The 16,266-nt window shown below is 57.0% G+C and overlaps 2 protein-coding genes across 25 annotated transcripts in view; one reads left to right on the forward strand and one right to left on the reverse strand.

The window, feature by feature from the left end:
• Positions 1 to 10,673, forward strand: part of COQ8A (coenzyme Q8A) — a 49,922-nt gene extending 39,249 nt beyond the window's left edge. For all 4 annotated transcript variants that reach the window (XM_089907572.1, XM_089907555.1, XM_089907564.1 and 1 more), the window contains 11 exons: positions 1,529 to 1,603; positions 4,547 to 4,669; positions 6,231 to 6,316; positions 6,433 to 6,573; positions 7,063 to 7,144; positions 7,253 to 7,346; positions 7,634 to 7,775; positions 8,007 to 8,114; positions 8,259 to 8,324; positions 8,616 to 8,702; positions 9,532 to 10,673. In XM_089907572.1, the coding sequence (XP_089763698.1) occupies positions 1,529 to 1,603; positions 4,547 to 4,669; positions 6,231 to 6,316; positions 6,433 to 6,573; positions 7,063 to 7,144; positions 7,253 to 7,346; positions 7,634 to 7,775; positions 8,007 to 8,114; positions 8,259 to 8,324; positions 8,616 to 8,702; positions 9,532 to 9,819 (1,292 nt within the window). In that variant the 3' untranslated portion in view covers positions 9,820 to 10,673. The remainder of the gene's footprint in view (positions 1 to 1,528; positions 1,604 to 4,546; positions 4,670 to 6,230; positions 6,317 to 6,432; positions 6,574 to 7,062; positions 7,145 to 7,252; positions 7,347 to 7,633; positions 7,776 to 8,006; positions 8,115 to 8,258; positions 8,325 to 8,615; positions 8,703 to 9,531) is intronic.
• A 784-nt stretch (positions 10,674 to 11,457) lies between these two features.
• CDC42BPA (CDC42 binding protein kinase alpha) overlaps positions 11,458 to 16,266 on the reverse strand; it is a 326,652-nt gene continuing 321,843 nt past the window's right edge. For 20 of the 21 annotated variants that reach the window (XM_089907512.1, XM_089907440.1, XM_089907431.1 and 17 more), the window contains one exon: positions 11,458 to 15,867. In XM_089907512.1, the coding sequence (XP_089763638.1) occupies positions 15,736 to 15,867 (132 nt within the window). In that variant the 3' untranslated portion in view covers positions 11,458 to 15,735. The remainder of the gene's footprint in view (positions 15,868 to 16,266) is intronic. The other variant, XM_089907467.1, reaches the window with a different exon arrangement.

Consider the following 16,266-nt stretch of genomic DNA (forward strand, 5'->3'; position numbering starts at 1 on the left):
AAAATAAAAAAAGTAACATCTCTCTAACGATGTGTATACTGAGTACTTGTTGAAGTGATAATGTTTTGGATACACTGGGCTAAGTAAAATATATGATCAGAATTCCTTTCACATGCTTCTTTTTGCCTTTTTTAACATAGCCCCCAGAAAATTTAAAATCATATACGTGGCTGGCATTATATTTTTTTGGCAGCACTGGTCTAGCCCTTTGAATAGGAGAAAGGACAGCAATAGCGAACACCTGAGTAGTGTTGCCTTACGCCCAGCCCTTCTGGGAGGGCTTCACTCTTATTCAGCTGTTTAATCCTCACACTGACCCATGAGGCAGGAGCTACCTGGCAAAGCAGAGGGTGAACGGTTGTGTAATGGTGGGTAAAATGTACTGCAAAAACATCTTAAAAAATTGGGCTATCCTCTTATGATTTTTAAAATGTATTTTTCATTAAATAACTTTTTCAGTAAATTCAATAATAATTTTCATAAAAGTAATACATAATCTTTGTAGAAAATTTGGAAAATGTAGAAGCATGTGCAGGTGTCCTTGCCCGGTGTGAGACTCCCAGCCCCCCAGGGCTGTGCTCGCCAAGGCCCACTGGCCTCGGGGCATCTTTGGCATCTTCCCTGGGTCTTTGCTGTCCCTCCTGCTGTGGTCAGCGTGCTCCTCCAAATGTTCCTCACTCTCTCGCCTAGTGTGCTCCCGCCTCCCAAGCCAGCTGGAACTGTATTTCAGTAGAGGAAATAGGCCCTGAGCCAGGCTCCTGGGCTTTCTGTGTGCATTTAGTGGCACCTGCTGGCCTCTCCTAGACAGTAGGGATCATCCAGTTCCAACCTCTGGACCAATGAGATGTTAATAAACCTTGATTTCAAAGATTGCTGACGGGAGAAGGAGGGCCTGGTACCCCACTGTCCTTAGACCACCGTCAGTGCCTGTGGGGCCTTCCCCGCAAGTGAGGGCTGTAGCCTGAGCTCCTGGGACTCCCCATGGCTTTTGCAAAATGTTCCAGTTTCCACCAATGACTGCTTTATATTGCAGTGGTAATGCCTCTCCTTGCGACTTCAGTGAACTGGGTTAGAGAATTCTAGAGTATTGGAGGCTCTTCACACAGACTATGAAGTGGGCGGCTGCATCCCAAGGGGATGCCCAGTGTTGTCAGGATGTCCTTGGCCTGCAGCCATTCCTGGTCCACATTCCATTTGTGCTGCGTCTTGCCCAATGCGTTTCTCCGTCGTACGTTGTTTTGGAGGTGTGTGTGTTTGTCGCGTGAGCCTGTAGCAAAAGTGATGGAAGTGGCGGTGGAAGAGGCTTTTCCAGCGAAAGCACCAACCTTGAGGCAGGTCTTCTCTGAAAACAACAGCTGTGTATCTCCTACCTCCTTATCCCCTCCCTTTTCAAGATGTCTGGAGTGTCAGCGAAGGTTCCCAGGGGAGCGAGGCAGGTGTCTGTGTGGGGCTGCTCCGGGCCTCGTGGGTGGCGGGCAGTGGGCAGCCCCTGAGCAAATGTCCAGAGCCCTCAACCTCCTCCTTGCAGGTCTGGCCGTGGGTCTGGGCTTCGGGGCCCTGGCCGAGGTCGCCAAGAAGAGCCTCCGCCCTGAGGACCCCTCAGGTGAGCTGGGCCCTTGATGGGGAGGGCAGGGTGGGCCCTGAGAGTTGGGCCTGTCAGCTCCCAGCTACCACCTGCGTTCCCCGAGGGTTGGCCTCCAGAGGCACCTTTCATCTTGTGTTCCGTGTTCACGGCAGCCCTGGAGTTTGAGGCCTGAAGGCTGTTCTGTTCCTGTCCCGGCCCACGTTGGCTCACCCAGCCGTCCTGGTTCCTCCGGGCCCGCACACCTTCCCTCTTCTGATAGGAGCCTCCGGTTTGGCCCTGCCTCTGCCCCCGCTCTGCAGAGCCGCTGGGGTCCCAGGTCTGGCCAGGTCAGGTGCCCAGGGCTCCCCGTTTGGCTGTGGTCGAGGGGCGTGGGAGCTGCTGGAACAGACCCCATGGGCCCCCCATTCCCCCACCTCGTGACCTGGGGTGGCCATTACCCCTCCAGCTTCAGACGCTTTGTCTCTGAGGTGAAGATCGTGACTCCTCTGTCCCCTGCCTCCCAGGGTCAGCCTGGGGTCAGGTCAGAACACTCAGTTCGCCTTGTCTGGGTGGCCAGCTGTGGGTGGTGCTCCATGGAGAACATTCTGCAGACCGGCTGCTCTGAAACCTGGGGTGCTTAGGGTGCTCTGACGATGGGTCAGGGGGCAGCTGGAGGCTCCACCCACCTCCTGCCCGGTCCCCTCCCCCAGGCTTGTCCAGGTGTTGGGGGGAGGCGGCTAGGCAGGTGCAGGACGCTTTCCCTTCAGCAGGGTCCTGGGGGCTGTTGAGAGCAGCCCTGCTAGAGCCATCTGCTTGGTGGATTTCTCAAAGTTTACCTGAAGTTCTGGGCTGAGTGCCCCCTGCCCCTGGCCCATTCAGGGGACATCAGTTCGTTCCGGTACTTGACACCTCCTCCCCCCTTCCCTGGGGACCCTGAGTGATCCCCACTGCCCTGCTGTGCTGTGGTCCCTGAGGCCCTAGCTACAGCCTGGGGGCCCTGAAGGGGGGCCTGCCAGCCACCTGGATGGCCCCGCTTCACCTGCAGGACCCTCTCGAGGGGATGGGGGCTCTGCGGAGAAGGTGCTAGCCTGTCCTCCAGGCCCCTGAGTATGTGTGTGTCCTTGGAAGGGACGGGAGAGCAGAGAGGATTAGGGAGGGTATTTTTAGTGTTGGTGCTGAGACTCTGGGAAGTGAGAAGCCAGCCTTCCCCAGGCACAACCTCTCCCATCGTCCCCCTCAAAACTGGCTGCCCTCCGTCCTGCCCCGTCCAAGCAGGAAAGAAGCTATACTGGCCCCAAGGTTACAGCTGGTGTCCTTTGTCAGGGAGGCGGTGGCCCTTGTTGGGGGTCAAGAGGCCTAGGTGCCACTGGCCCAAGAGCAGGACACGGGGCTCAGGCCCAGAGGGACGTGCTCTAGCTTCCTGAGCAGGCCTGGGAACCCCTGGGCCTGGAGGGCACCGACCAGCCTGGCCCAGGCCTCCCCAGGGGCTAAGCCTCTCCTGAGGGGGGCACGTGCCCACCACACCCTTGAACACCCCCGGCTCCCCCCGGGTTGTTTTCAGAACCAGCCTTGCCCGGGCAGGGGCCCAGACTCCAGCCTGTGGACAGTGGCCAGCCGTGAGGAGTGGCTGCCTGGGAAGCTCAAGAGGGCCGGGCGCCGTCCCTGGATTTCGGGGGTGCCGCTGTCGCCCGGGTCTGCTGTGTCCCTAGGGGAGAAGATCTCCCTCCTCCTGCCGGGGCCGTGGCGTCTCTGCCCTGCCCGCCTCTCCTCAGGGACACAGACCCAGGTCCCGGCCCACAGGGCCCAGGGGCTGGGGAGGGCAGAGCGGACATAGAGGGCCGCCTATCCCTGCTGCTGCCCGAGGCGAGGGGTGATCTGGGCACCCTTCTTGGCCTAGACACCCTGGAGTGGCCCTGCCCAGGGGCTACAGCTTTCTTGACCCCCGGCAGCTGGGCTGCTTCCTGTGGAGCTGAGATCTCTCCCCTTCCCGGGACCCTGTCCTGCTGTCCGGGACCTTGGGGTGAGCCTAACCCCGCGCAGGCCTAACAGCTGCCTCAGGTGTGGGCCTTCAGTCTCACATCCCCCTGCAGCCCACCCACCCTGGTGTATCAGAGGCCAAGCTGGGCACGGCCCCGGACAGAGGGCAGTGGCATGACGGCCGCCTCCCGTGTTCGCGCCTTGGGGACCCAGCTCAGACCCACTCTGAGCGCTGGGCCAGGCCCGTGGTGATGCTGGCTGAGGAAGATGCCAGGCTCTGTGGGGGGCAGCCCTCGGGGGTTCCTGATCTAACTGGGCTCACAGGACAGAGGGCAGGAAAAGCACCGACTGCCACTGGGTCACCCCCTCCTCATCACCTTGAGTCACCACCCTGCACCCTCCCACCCCCAACTGTGCTGAATGGAGGTTGTCCGCACACCTGAGGTCCCTATGCGTTCTCCCCAGGCCAGCTGGCACCAGCCGGGTGAGGCTGTCCTTGACCCTGAGCTCCCCTCCCTTGAGGACTGCGCTCTCACTGCAGCCAGTGGCCCCAGGTGACTGTGCAGAGAGTCCAAGGGTGCTGGTGACCTTTGTCCAGCACACTGAGGGGCGAGGGACAGTGACTTGGCAGGGGCTGTTACGGAGGGAGAGACCCCGTGGGCGAGCCTGTGTGTGTGTGTGTGTTGGGATGGTGTTGGAGGTGGGCCTGGGGAGACCTGGGTGGCCCCCGAGGGCCTTCCTCGGCATCTGGGAGGTGGGTGTGAAACGTGGGGTTAAAGTTGCATTGCCGGTTTTGTGGACCCCGAGGAGGAAAGACGTTGACTGAGCCCTTTGTGTCAAGCTCTGTGCTGGGACTTTACTGCATCTCACTTAAAACGTGTTAAACCCTGACGTCTTGTTATTGTCCCTGGACCCACAACCAGGGGCGGGTGGAGGGGCCTCTGGGGGATCCCAGGCCCAGCAGCCCCGCCTGAGGGAGGCCATGGTGACTTCGCTCCTCTGCAGGGAAGAAGGCCGTGCTGGATTCCAGCCCCTTCCTGTCAGAGGCCAACGCGGAGCGCATCGTGCGGACGCTGTGCAAGGTGCGCGGGGCGGCGCTCAAGCTGGGCCAGATGCTGAGCATCCAGGGTGAGTGCGGCTGCGCGGGCTGGGGGCGGTGAGGCAGCGTAGGGAGGGGAGCTGGGGGCGAGCAGTGGGGGGCGCCGCACCTGGCCCCGATGGGAAGGGGTGGGAGGTTTCCTGCCCACGGGCTTCTCTTGTTTGAAGCTTGGCTGTTAACCCACCTGGGATGTTTAAAAACAGTGTCTGAAATAGGAGCCCATGGTTGTTTTTCCGTCTTCTTTCTGAGTGTTTTGACATGTCCAGAGGTCCTGGCGTCTCAAAAGTTGGGGAGAGTCCGGCTGATTCCCCCTGGTGCCCCGCGCGGTGGTCCGAGGGTGCTGTTTGGGGAGCTCACGGGCCTGCGGTGGCGTGACACCGGGGCATGGGCTGTGTGGCCCCGAGGAAGGAAGGCCAGGGGAGACGGCGGCGGCTGAGCTGGAGGCTGGCTCATTGCAGCCCCCAGAGCAGAGCTGGGGTTCGGGGGGCCCTCCGGGCTTCTGATGGTGCCTCCCAGGGAGGAGCACCCGAGGGGCTGCTGTCCTGAGTGGAAGCACAGCCAGTCCCCCCACAAGCAGTCAGATGGACTCGCTGAAGTGGCCAAGTGCAGGACAGGAGTAACCACCCAGGCAGGTGGGCGCGGGCACTGCCTGTGCCGGTGCGGACTCTGGAGTGGCACGCGCCCCTCGGAAGCCCTTCCGTGCGTGAGCCCCGCCTCTAGGACGGAGAGCCTCAGAGATGCGGTCAGGGCTCTGCAGGAGCGGCTTCATCGAAGGATTCTTTCTGGTCTCAAATAAACAAACTGAAGTCAGCCGCCGTCCGGCTAGTGAGCTGCGTGTTGAAGCTTCTGTGTGTGTTACAGAATATTTCAGAAAGCTATTCAACGACGTGGCAAGTGCTCGTGAGAAACGGCTGCAGGAGGGGAGTCAGCCAGAGCGTCTCCAGGCAGCGTGACTGCAGTCAGGGAAAAACGCATAGGAAAGGGTCAAAACGAAAAAAGAGATCAGTAGTTCTCTGTAGGTAGATTATGGGTATTTTAAACATTTAATACGCTTTGTTCCCTAAATGTCTTTCTTTTATAATCATAAAAAGCTATGCCTGCTCTTTCTAAGGAATCCACCTCCTCAGGTCCCTGGGTGAGGGTGAGTTCATAGGCCGCGGCACACGCTGCCCCGCACGCCATCGGCAGGGCCCCAGCTGCACAGACGCACCCAGTGCCCGGCTGGGGAGGGGTGCCGTGGGCCGGGCTGCGGGGGTCTCGGATTTGGTTGTTGGCTGAGGTGGGCCAGGAGCGTGCACGGGTCAGCGTCCCTGCGTCCCCTCTGGAGCCTTGGTCCGCAGTATCAAGGGTCTGTGTGCCAATGGGGAAACGCTCCGCGGGAGCAGGAAGGACCCGAGGCTGGGCCTGCTGTGTGGCGTTGGGCCTGTGCCTCGTCTTCTCTGAACCTTGGGTTCAGCGTGTGAAGGGCAGAGCGGCACCTCGGCCTACCCCCCCGGGAGACCTCGCTGGGCAGGGCTGATCGAGGTGGCCTGTGCACCCTCCTTCCGAGGGGTCAGCCTTCCGCTCTCTGAATGCTCTGCTGCCTTCCAGACGACGCCTTCATCAACCCCCATCTGGCCAAGATCTTCGAGCGGGTCAGGCAGAGCGCAGACTTCATGCCGCTGAAGCAGATGACGGTGAGGCCGGTGCGGCTCAGGGTCCGGGCGCTGGCAGCCCTGCGGGAGGGGTTGGGGAGGGCCCCTCAGGGTGTCCCCGGCGGTGCTCATGGCCCCTCCCTGGCCTCTCCCTCCAGAAAACTCTCAACAACGACCTGGGCCCCAGCTGGCGGGACAAGCTGGAGTACTTTGAGGAGCGGCCCTTTGCAGCCGCCTCTATCGGGCAGGTGCACCTGGCCCGCATGAAGGGCGGCCGCGAGGTGGCCATGAAGATCCAGGTGGGCACCCGGGGTGTGGGCTCAGTGCCCTGAGGGGCTGCACAGGGCCGAGCCGGGCCCTGCAGTGCGGGGCCTCTGCACCCCACGTCCCCTGTGTGTCCCCGTGCCCAGGGCAGGGCCTGTGTCTCTTCACTTCTGTCCCGGCACCTGGTCAGCGGTGGGTGCCGAGAAGTATTTGCTAAGTGAGTGACTGTAGGAGGGAGGACAGCCTCCCAGCACGCTTGGTTTGGTGGGGGCAGGGACTGGGGACAAGTGACTGTCTGGGGCCTGAGCCGCAGGGATGGGGATGGGGGAGGGAGCGGTCGGCGGTGGAGAGCAGGGTCGCAGTGGGCCCGGGGGTCACGGCAGCCCTGGTGGGTCTTGGCTCTGCCTCGCGGAGGTGCGGGGTCCGGGAGGGACACAGCTGGGCAGCTGGTGGGTGGCAGGGGGGCGGGGGTGCCGCGGGGCCCTGCTGTGTCTGTCTGCCTGACTCCCCTCTGTCCCCCGCAGTACCCCGGCGTGGCCCAGAGCATCAGCAGTGACGTCAACAACCTCATGGCCGTGCTGAACATGAGCAACATGCTTCCAGAAGGTCTGAGGCTGCCGCTGGGCAAGGGCAGGCCTGTGGGCGGGCTCTGGGGACCCCGGGGGGCCTCCCGGGGAGCCCCCAGTCCCCCTGACGCCCTCCTCCCTGGCCCAGGCCTGTTCCCTGAGCACCTGATCGACGTGCTGAGGCGGGAGCTGACCCTCGAGTGTGACTACCAGCGAGAGGCCGCCTGTGCCCGCAGGTTCAGGTGCGGCTCCAGCCTCGGGTCCTTGCCCGTTGCTCCCGCTGGGGAGACAGAAGGGGCGGCTTCGGGCAGCCCATTGTGGGCTGAAGGCCCCCCCCCCACTTCCCCCGGCTCTGAGGGGCGATGGCTGGGGTTGGGGCCTGAGGCCAGGGCCGTGTCCCGCCCAGCTCGGGGCAGGGCCCTCCTCCGCCTGGGGGGCTCAGCCCCTTGCTGTCCTGTGTGTCGCCCCAGCGTGTTGCTTGGGTGGGATCAAGGAGGCCCGGGTGTGACCTCCCACCCGCCCCTGCTAGGGAGCTGCTGAAGGACCACCCCTTCTTCTACGTGCCCGAGATTGTGGACGAGCTCTGCAGCCCCCATGTGCTGACCACGGAGCTGGTGTCTGGCTTCCCCCTGGACCAGGCCGAGGGGCTGAGCCAGGAGATCCGGAATGAGGTGGGTCACAGGGTGGGCCTGGAGCCCCGAGGCCCCACTGTGGGGCAGAGCGGGCAGGAGGGCTGCTGCGTTTACCCACCTGGTGGTACGCTTGGCCTCAAAGTCAGCTCTGGGCGTGAGGCAGGATGGGGTGGAAGATGGGGAGGGAAATGGGAGTCAAGCTTCCCCGGCCCAGATCCAGGGGCCACCGGGTGGCCCGGTGCTGGTGACGAGGACCCACCCGGCCCCCAGATCTGCTACAACATCCTGGTCCTGTGCCTGAGGGAGCTGTTCGAGTTCCACTTCATGCAGACAGACCCCAACTGGTCCAACTTCTTTTATGACCCTCAGCAGCACAAGGTGAGTGCCCGGTGGGGCCCCCACAGGGAGCCTGAGCTCCGCTGGAGCAGGGTCCGAGATCTGGGGGTCTCAGCCTTCTGCCGCCCTGTCCCCCCAACCCGTGCTCCACTGGGGCAAACCCTCCCCGGTATCGCCCGTTCCCAGGTGGCTCTTCTGGACTTCGGGGCAACTCGGGAATATGACAGATCCTTCACGGACCTCTACATCCAGGTAGGGGTGGAGGCAGGGCTTGGCCTTGGCCCTTGCTCTCCTGAGGCTCAGATGGGATGCTTGGGACTCGGGAGTGGGCGGGCGGGCGGGCTTCTGTCCTCATGTCCCTGCCTGTCCGCAGCATTTGGTGCCCGTGGATGAGGCCGCAGCCACCTCGGGCTCAGGGGAGTAAAGGGGAAAGGTGGGTGGGCCGGCAGCTGGCCTGTGTGGGGAGGGGCAGTGCTGGCTCCCTGGACCCCCAGGAGCTCCCCTCTGCGTGCTGCCCACGGTCCCCTCTGCACCTCCGCCCAGATCATCAGGGCTGCTGCTAACCGGGACAGGGAGGCCGTGCTGAAGAAGTCCATCGAGATGAAGTTCCTCACCGGCTACGAGGTCAAGGTGAGCTCCCCACCCCCCCACTCCCGCACCCTCCACCGTGACTCTGGAGACGAACAAGGCCTGCTGAGCCAGACTCAGCCCCGGGCCATGGACTGCTTTTCCCTTGAAATCCGAAGGGAATCTCAGTTTACAAATGAGATCAGAAGTGACAGCTGCTCTCGAGGGTCTCCACAGGGCCCCTGGGCCGGCCCCGCCCCAGCCCCGGGGCTGAGGGTCTCAGAATGCCAGGGGACTGGCCACCAAGCTCTTGTTTTATGCCCCACTCCAGCCCATTCGAGATCCCAGTCATCGTGTTGGCGCTCGGGGCCCGGGTGGGCAGATGGGATGGCAAAGCACAGCCCTCACTTGCTCAGGCCTCACCGGGGAAGGGGTGAGGGGAGCGCTGGAAGTAGTCGTAGCAGCCCTTTACATGAAGGGGCGACCATCTGTGTTCCTGTCACCCAGAACCCACTCAGAAAGCAGCACTTTCCTCTCCTGATGACAGTGGGGAAGGGTTGCAGACACACAGGTGGTCTCAGGTCTACCACCTACGAGGAGTGCAGAGGCTCAGGTCAGCTCAGGCCTATAGACTGTTCTTCTGGGAATGACAGGTGTTTCGGCCGCGGACCCCGCCACTTCCTTTCTTCTTCCATGGAGCCCAGTTCACACATTAATGATGTTCTCCTGGCCCCTGTTGGTTTGAGTTTACACCCTGGTTAACGTTCTTCAGTCTGGTTGAAACACTCACTTACCTGGCCCACTCGTCGGCGAGCACTCAGTCTAGGCCCCGTGATGGGAGCCCTGGGCTGGTGAGGGCTCTTTGATCTTGCCTCCACTCACCTCCCTCCAGGCCATGGAAGATGCCCACTTGGATGCCATCCTTATCCTGGGGGAGGCCTTTGCCTCGGAGGAGCCCTTTGACTTTGGCACCCAGAGCACCACCGAGAAGATCCACAACCTGATCCCCGTCATGCTGAAGCACCGGCTTGTCCCGCCGCCCGAGGAGACCTACTCGTTGCACAGGAAGATGGGGGGCTCCTTCCTCATCTGCTCCAAGCTGAAGGCCCGGTTCCCCTGCAGGGCCATGTTCGAGGAGGCCTACAGCAACTACCGCAGGAGGCAGGCCGAGCAGCAGTAGCCGCGGGCCCGGCCGCTAGGCGGGACCCTCCGTCCTCCTGCCGCTAAAACTCGTAGGAAGCCAGTGGTACCCACGCTCCATTTAAGCTTCACCCAGTGAGAGGTGGCCGCGCTGATGGGGGGGCCGCTGCTCAGAGCCCGTGGCCAGCACTTATACACGGTTCTCATCGCTGAGTGGGTGTGGGGTGAGAGGCGCCAGCACGGAAATGCAGCCCCACTGCTGTCTGGCAGAATCTGCTTATTGTTTACTCATCCTCTGGAATGACTCTCGATAAAAAGACGATTTTATTTCCTTTTCCTTTTTGTAACAGGGCTTTTTGCTAATGTGAATGGTAACCAGAAGAAGATGAGAGTTCTCCCTTTGAATCCCTGCCACCAAAAAAGAACCAAAAACAAAACAGAAAAGCCTTTTTGGATTTTATGGAGTAATACAAGGTTTGTGTGTGTGTGTTTCTAGAATGAGATTTGTGTTTTCTGCCTTTTCCTCTCCAGCTTGGATCTGCACCTGGGAGAAGTGCTGATCTGAGCAGTGCCAACAAGCACTACTTCTCCAAGCGAGGCCCACCCACACCTGCTCTCTGGCTGGTTCCTAGAGGCTTTTTTTGACAAGCAGAGGTTTCCAGAGAACTGCTGCCTCCTGTGGGGAGGGGCAGGAGCCCCAGAAGGGGAGAGAAAGCCGCGTGCTCTCTGGGTGTGTGTGGGCCCTTCTTCCCGCTCCGGCGCCTGGGCCTTTTGTGGAAGGTGATGTGCACGTGTCATCTGCTTGGACCCAAGGGGTCGTTTCAGGCTGTTAACCTCTGTACAATTCTTGTAATTGTCTGATTTACTTGTTTCAATTAAAAAAAAAAAATGCTAGCATGGTGGCATTAATTCTTTCACTTGTAAAGGATTCTGAGCTGATGGTGAGGACCCGGAGGTCAGCATCACACCCTTTCGCGCCTCCAGACGCTTCTGCAAGGTTTGCCCCTGTTCCCAGCGTGAGGCTCTTGGTGCCTGAACCCGGAAGGCTCAGCCCATATTCCTCGTCGGAGAAAGGGTGCGGGGAGGGCACGGCACAGCTGCCAGGTCCCTGCCGCAGCAGCTTCCCAGGCCCCACTGCGCAGAGGCGGAGAAGCCACAGCTGCACCAGAGGCTGTATGACATGGTGCTGGCAACCGCGGGAAAAGGTGGCCACCAGCCAGCAGGGCGAGGGCCTGGCTCGAGCGGCAGTGACGCCCGGGTCAGGGATCAAGCGCGGCTGAGGCGCACTCTCCTGGGGCAAAAAACTTCACTCCTCGGTCACGGGGGCGTTTTGAACGTTCAAACGTCCCAGCCCAAGTCGTGGGAAGTGTCTGCTGCTTCTCTGCAGGAGGAAGATGGAAGATCGAAGGGCTGCCCCGTTTATAGTCAGCGGTGGCACCGGCAGGGAAGTCCAGAAGAGGGGAGTTGAAAGTTTCAAGGGAATGGAACACTATGCCGCCTGAGCTATGGAAGGGACTAAGGAAGTCCTAGATTAACCCCACGCCCTTCTAGCGTAACGAGGAAGCTGGATGAGGAGAGGGACGGGCAGAAATGGGGGTCAGACGAGACAAAAAGAGTCAGTCACCTTTTCTCCATTCCTCAGACTTTTTAATCAGGGAAAAGAAGACAAAATGCTCAATTCGAACAGTTCCCTGTTTTATTGCAATACATCAGAGTCTGGTTAATATTAAGTGATACCAACGTAAAATATCGGCGAGGCGTCTTCTGTTACATTTTGACTGTCCCACCTTAAATATTTCTGTGCAAAAGAATCCACACCATTGTTTGGTAGCAGAGAATCTCATAAAGTTCCCTAAGACAATGAGGGGATAAAACCAAACAAAATGAAATGAGTGACAAGAGGCCAAAGCAGTATCTTTTCCCCTTCCGTACACACTTATTTGTCAGCATTATATTCTAAACAAAAAAATGATGACACCCAGGCCATGCAAAACTGTACAATAATATTACAATGAGAAAAAGAAACCCTAAAAAATTTATCAAACAAATGGTATTACACTATCAAATAAAAAGGCAGGTCATTCTGTTTTCATGAAATTTCAAGGTTGCCTTGTTTTCATCAATTTCCCCCCATAAATGCAATGGTTTCTGTGTGTAACGGTTGTCCCTGGGAAGGGAGAGGAGCGCCGGCCTACGGGCTAGCGCTGAAACAAGACACCAGCTGAAGCGAGGCCCTCTAATGGCGCAGGACTCTGCAGAGAACGCTGGAGTTGCGTGATCAAGTCATCACTGGCAAAGAGGTTTTCACATGGGCCCAACGAAATGCCATGTGGCTTATCTAACGAATGCAGGGACTGGGCCACCGAGAGGTGGGGAGCAAGGCGCCCAGTTACCTCCCTGTTTTGCCCAGCGGACCGGGGCAGTGGCGAAGTCTGGCCGCTGCCGAGAGTGCCCCTCTGTCCAGAGAGTGGATACTGAGCTTTACAAAGCTCTGCGCAGCTGGGAGACTACAGTGTTCATGGCCAAAGGCCAGCAAACGGCCCTGCTGTACCTGGGGGTTAGGGATGTCCACCCACTCCTACTCTGGATTTTCTTTAATGATACCTGAGAGTCCACAGAAATGCAACTGGTCTTTCACAGAAGTAGATGCGGCCACTGAGTAGCAAAATGACAGGATTCTAACCATATGGAAGGCAGACAGAGGGGCTGAGAGGCAGCTGGGGAATGGCAGAATTTCAGATTCTTCCCTGAAGCCTGGGTACAAGAATTGCTTGGAAAACTCAGTAGATGGGCCCTTTTTAATTGTATTTCATAGCCTTAAAACCATGCTCCCTGGGAAGGAAGATAAATCACTAAGTGTAGGGATGGGTGTGTGCGCGTGTGTGTGTACGCACATAACTAAAGAAGTGAAATTTGCTTTAGCAATCATTTGACAAGGAGGAAGGCTTTTGTTTTTGGCAAAAAGAAATATATATATATATATATATATATATGTAATTTTATACACCCAAAGCACGAGCAGATTAAAGTAGTCAGAATTCAAGAGCAGACAACAAACTGGCTGAACAAAGATAGCACCAAATACCAACACATCTAGACTATGCCAGAAATGCCTCTCCACTTATTTTTACTTTCTACTGAGGAGAGAAATGAGTTCCTGCTGCCATATACATTCTTTGAATGTCCTGCGTGAGAACAAACAAAGGATAACTTCAGACAGCAACATCACATCTGTTCCATGATCTTTCAATGATCCCTTTCGATGATCATTACGTTTTCTGTTTCTCTAGAACCCAATTCCCCATCTTTCCAAATCATTCTCAAGAAGCTTCTGAAGGTAACTGCTTCATATTTAAGAATGGGGATAAGCCCAGTAGAATGATCATTATCTTGGGAAAATACCTCCCAAACTACTACCCTTGGCAGTGTTTCTCCCCCAAAGTTCTACTATTGGAAGCTAATCATATTTGGGACTGCTCTCTCACTACTGGTAAGACCATTTCAGATTACTGGAGTATAATCCACTGGGTTAATATTACACCTCCCAGTAAGCCCAGCGGCCAAGACAAGCCCTTCTCTTATCTGCCCTGTTGCGGGGGCTGCAGGGTATGACTCATCATAGTGGAGCCCAGACTTCAGGTATGGTTATATTTTGATCCTAAAAGCATCTTTTAAAAAATAAGCACCTACAGGCAGCAGAAACTTGGTTGTCAAAGCCATAAACTAATGGCTTAGTGTGGAGTCCTGTGAATCTCAGCCTGGTCTGCCTCCTCAGGGGAGAAAAGGGAGGCAGGAAGACGCGAGGGGAAAGGAAAACAGGGGGAGGGAGGGTCTGGAGGAGAGCGGGCCACGTGCACTCGGCACCTGGCTGGCCGGTTCCCTCCTCTCCCGAGAAGTGTCAAGCTTACGGAGCTACCGGAGTCCTGGCCATAGCCAGACTCAAGGTCTCCCTCTTGCTATCTGAATGCACCGAAGTATTTTTACATGACACTTTCCCAAAAGCAAAGGATTTAGAAGGTTAGAATTGTGCAGTAATTTATGCCCATCCAAAGTAAAACACAATCAAATCTGAGCAAGCACCAAGTTCCAATGTCAAAACTGTTATTATTTTAAAATTCTCTACTGTAACATTTTATAATATAATCCCCAAACAGGATCCTTTCTTCCCTCACTGAACCTCAGTAACCTGTTCCAGAGAGTGGCATCAGTGCAAACAGTATAGCTCCCTGTGGCTTGTGGTGGGGAAGGCCGGCACAGCTGCTGCCGAGGAGAAAGATGTGAAATCGGGGGCAGGGGTGAAATGACGGTGCTCACACACTGCAATTCAGACAAGCAACTGCAGGAAAATTCTTCCATTTTAGCTGAATTTTAAAGAAGAGAGCAGAAAATCTGTTTCTATTTCTCAGAGAAATTTAGATTAAAAAGTAAAAGAGAGGCAGATTCTCTTTACTGCCATGAAGTGTTTTTATTTCTATCTCTTTCTCTACTCACGTGCCTAACCGGTGAAATGACTCTGGAGACATAAGGTCCTGGTCCTGCGTCTCATTTCCTTGTGGTAATTAAAACAGCGGGAGTCCAAAGGGGAATGTGACTAACAACACAACACAGCAACCGAGGGAGGAAAAGCTTCAGCAGTCAAGGTGGCCATGCTGGGCTGACTTCCTGCCCGCGCCCGGGCTGAGCACGTCCATTTCCCACTGGGTGCGGGAAAGAGTATTTGGTTAAGGCTGGTCAAGTCCTTGCGTTTGAGGTTTTACATTATTTGGTAACTAAACCCCCTTTCCCAGGCTTATCTGAGGAAGCTCACACCCCCCTCAAAACAGACCCCTCCCTGAGAAGCTGGCTCAGCTGGGGGCCAGACGCCTCGCTGCCACTCAGGGAGTAAGGGGTTTCGCCAAGGAGAAAAAGCACTTTTATGAACCCTTTTATGGACCTTCAGAAACTACGACATTCCTTGTGTCCTTTCAGGTGGAAGGGATCCAGAAGGTGACAAAGCAGAAGATACCAAAATACGGTAATAAACGAGAGTGGGTTCAAATTCTACTGCTAGAAAAGCAATGTCTTGGATAGAAGTAAATATGCCTTTTAAGGATGCTGCTGAAGAGGCTTCAAATGTTCAAAGTCTGGTTTCCAGGTCACACTCCAAACCGATGAAACCAAAGCCTTGGAACATTCCCTAAAGCTCCCAGGTGACGGTGACCAGTGTGAGGAACGGCACTAAGGGGAGCTCTCACTCCTCTCGCTCTCCTTCTGTAAACGTCAGCTGGAGGCCTTTCTACCCTTTGATTACTTAGGTGGAAAACAGACAAGAAACAATACATTTCTTTAAATTAAATGATCTCTGTCTCATATATGCATCCATCTTTTGTTGAATACAAGATGCTTCTTTTTATTATATACAGTCAGTATTTAACCTCTACATTTGTGTATTTAGTTAAACTCTATTTTGTAGTAAAATATGCATCGTTTTAGTGAACAGGGATTTACTGGCAACGATCAGGTCGACATTCACTGTGGTGCTGAAGGGGCATGGCGTGCCCGGGGCCCACTGGCGAGCCCCACGTGCTGTCTCAGGGCTACAACGAGGCTCTACTGTGAAAACAATGGCTGTCTAATCTTATTCTTATCGCTTACATTTGTGTAATCTGCCTACTTAAGCTACCTTTCAGGGGAGGGGGGAAATATTCTGGAAAGCAACGCTAAGTGTATGAAATGAACTCGGTATTCATCTGAGCTGCTCAATGAAAGTCTGCCTTTGCGGCTGTTGCTGTTCAGTCGAGGGGCGCGTGGATGTGAGTCCTAGAGGCAGAATTCCTGAGTCCCCGCCTGCTACTGCTGCGGCCCTGGCGCTTCCAGGCAGGGGCGGTGGGAGACGACAGTGAGAGCACAGGGCGAGTGAGGGGAGGGAGCCCAGAGCGGCCGCTGCTCCGGCGTCTGGTCTGAGAGCAGAGGCCACTCATGGGTCCCAGCTCCCGCGGTCGGTGCTCTCCAGGGAGAGGCTCTTGGTCTTCCGGGGCGACACCGGGCTGGGAGGGCTGCTCAGGTTGGAACTGTTGGAAGCCGTGGAATGCCTCGGAGAATCAGAGTCCTGTGAGGCCCAGAGGAAGACGTCAGGGAGCAGCAGAGGGGCGGGAGGGGCTCAGGCCACCACGTCTCCCCTCCAGCCACCCTGGCCAATGAACTGACGTGACTTTTCTCCTGTCGGTAGAAAGCCCCTTTTCTGAGCTGAGTAAGAGGCACAGAAGATAACAAACGCTCATAGGCCCTTCTGCAGGTCTTTAGAAACGTAGGCCATTTTCATACAAAAGCTGTTAGAAGTCTGAACACCTCCAGGGAAACTGCAGTTTGCAACCCAAGTGACTGGCTCCGCCACCCCCGCCGCAGTGAGTGGCTGATCGCTGCGGCAGCGGAGGCCAGGCTCAAGGCGGTGGACCGGCTTTGGGAAACGCACTCGCCTTTTCTCCTTCAGGACTTCTCCAAACCCCTG

Source organism: Delphinapterus leucas, chromosome 1, assembly GCF_059928025.1.
Source record: "Delphinapterus leucas isolate spDelLeu-1000000601 "Yukka" chromosome 1, BTC_Dleu_Yukka2, whole genome shotgun sequence".
Classification (NCBI taxonomy): Eukaryota; Metazoa; Chordata; class Mammalia; order Artiodactyla; family Monodontidae; genus Delphinapterus; species Delphinapterus leucas.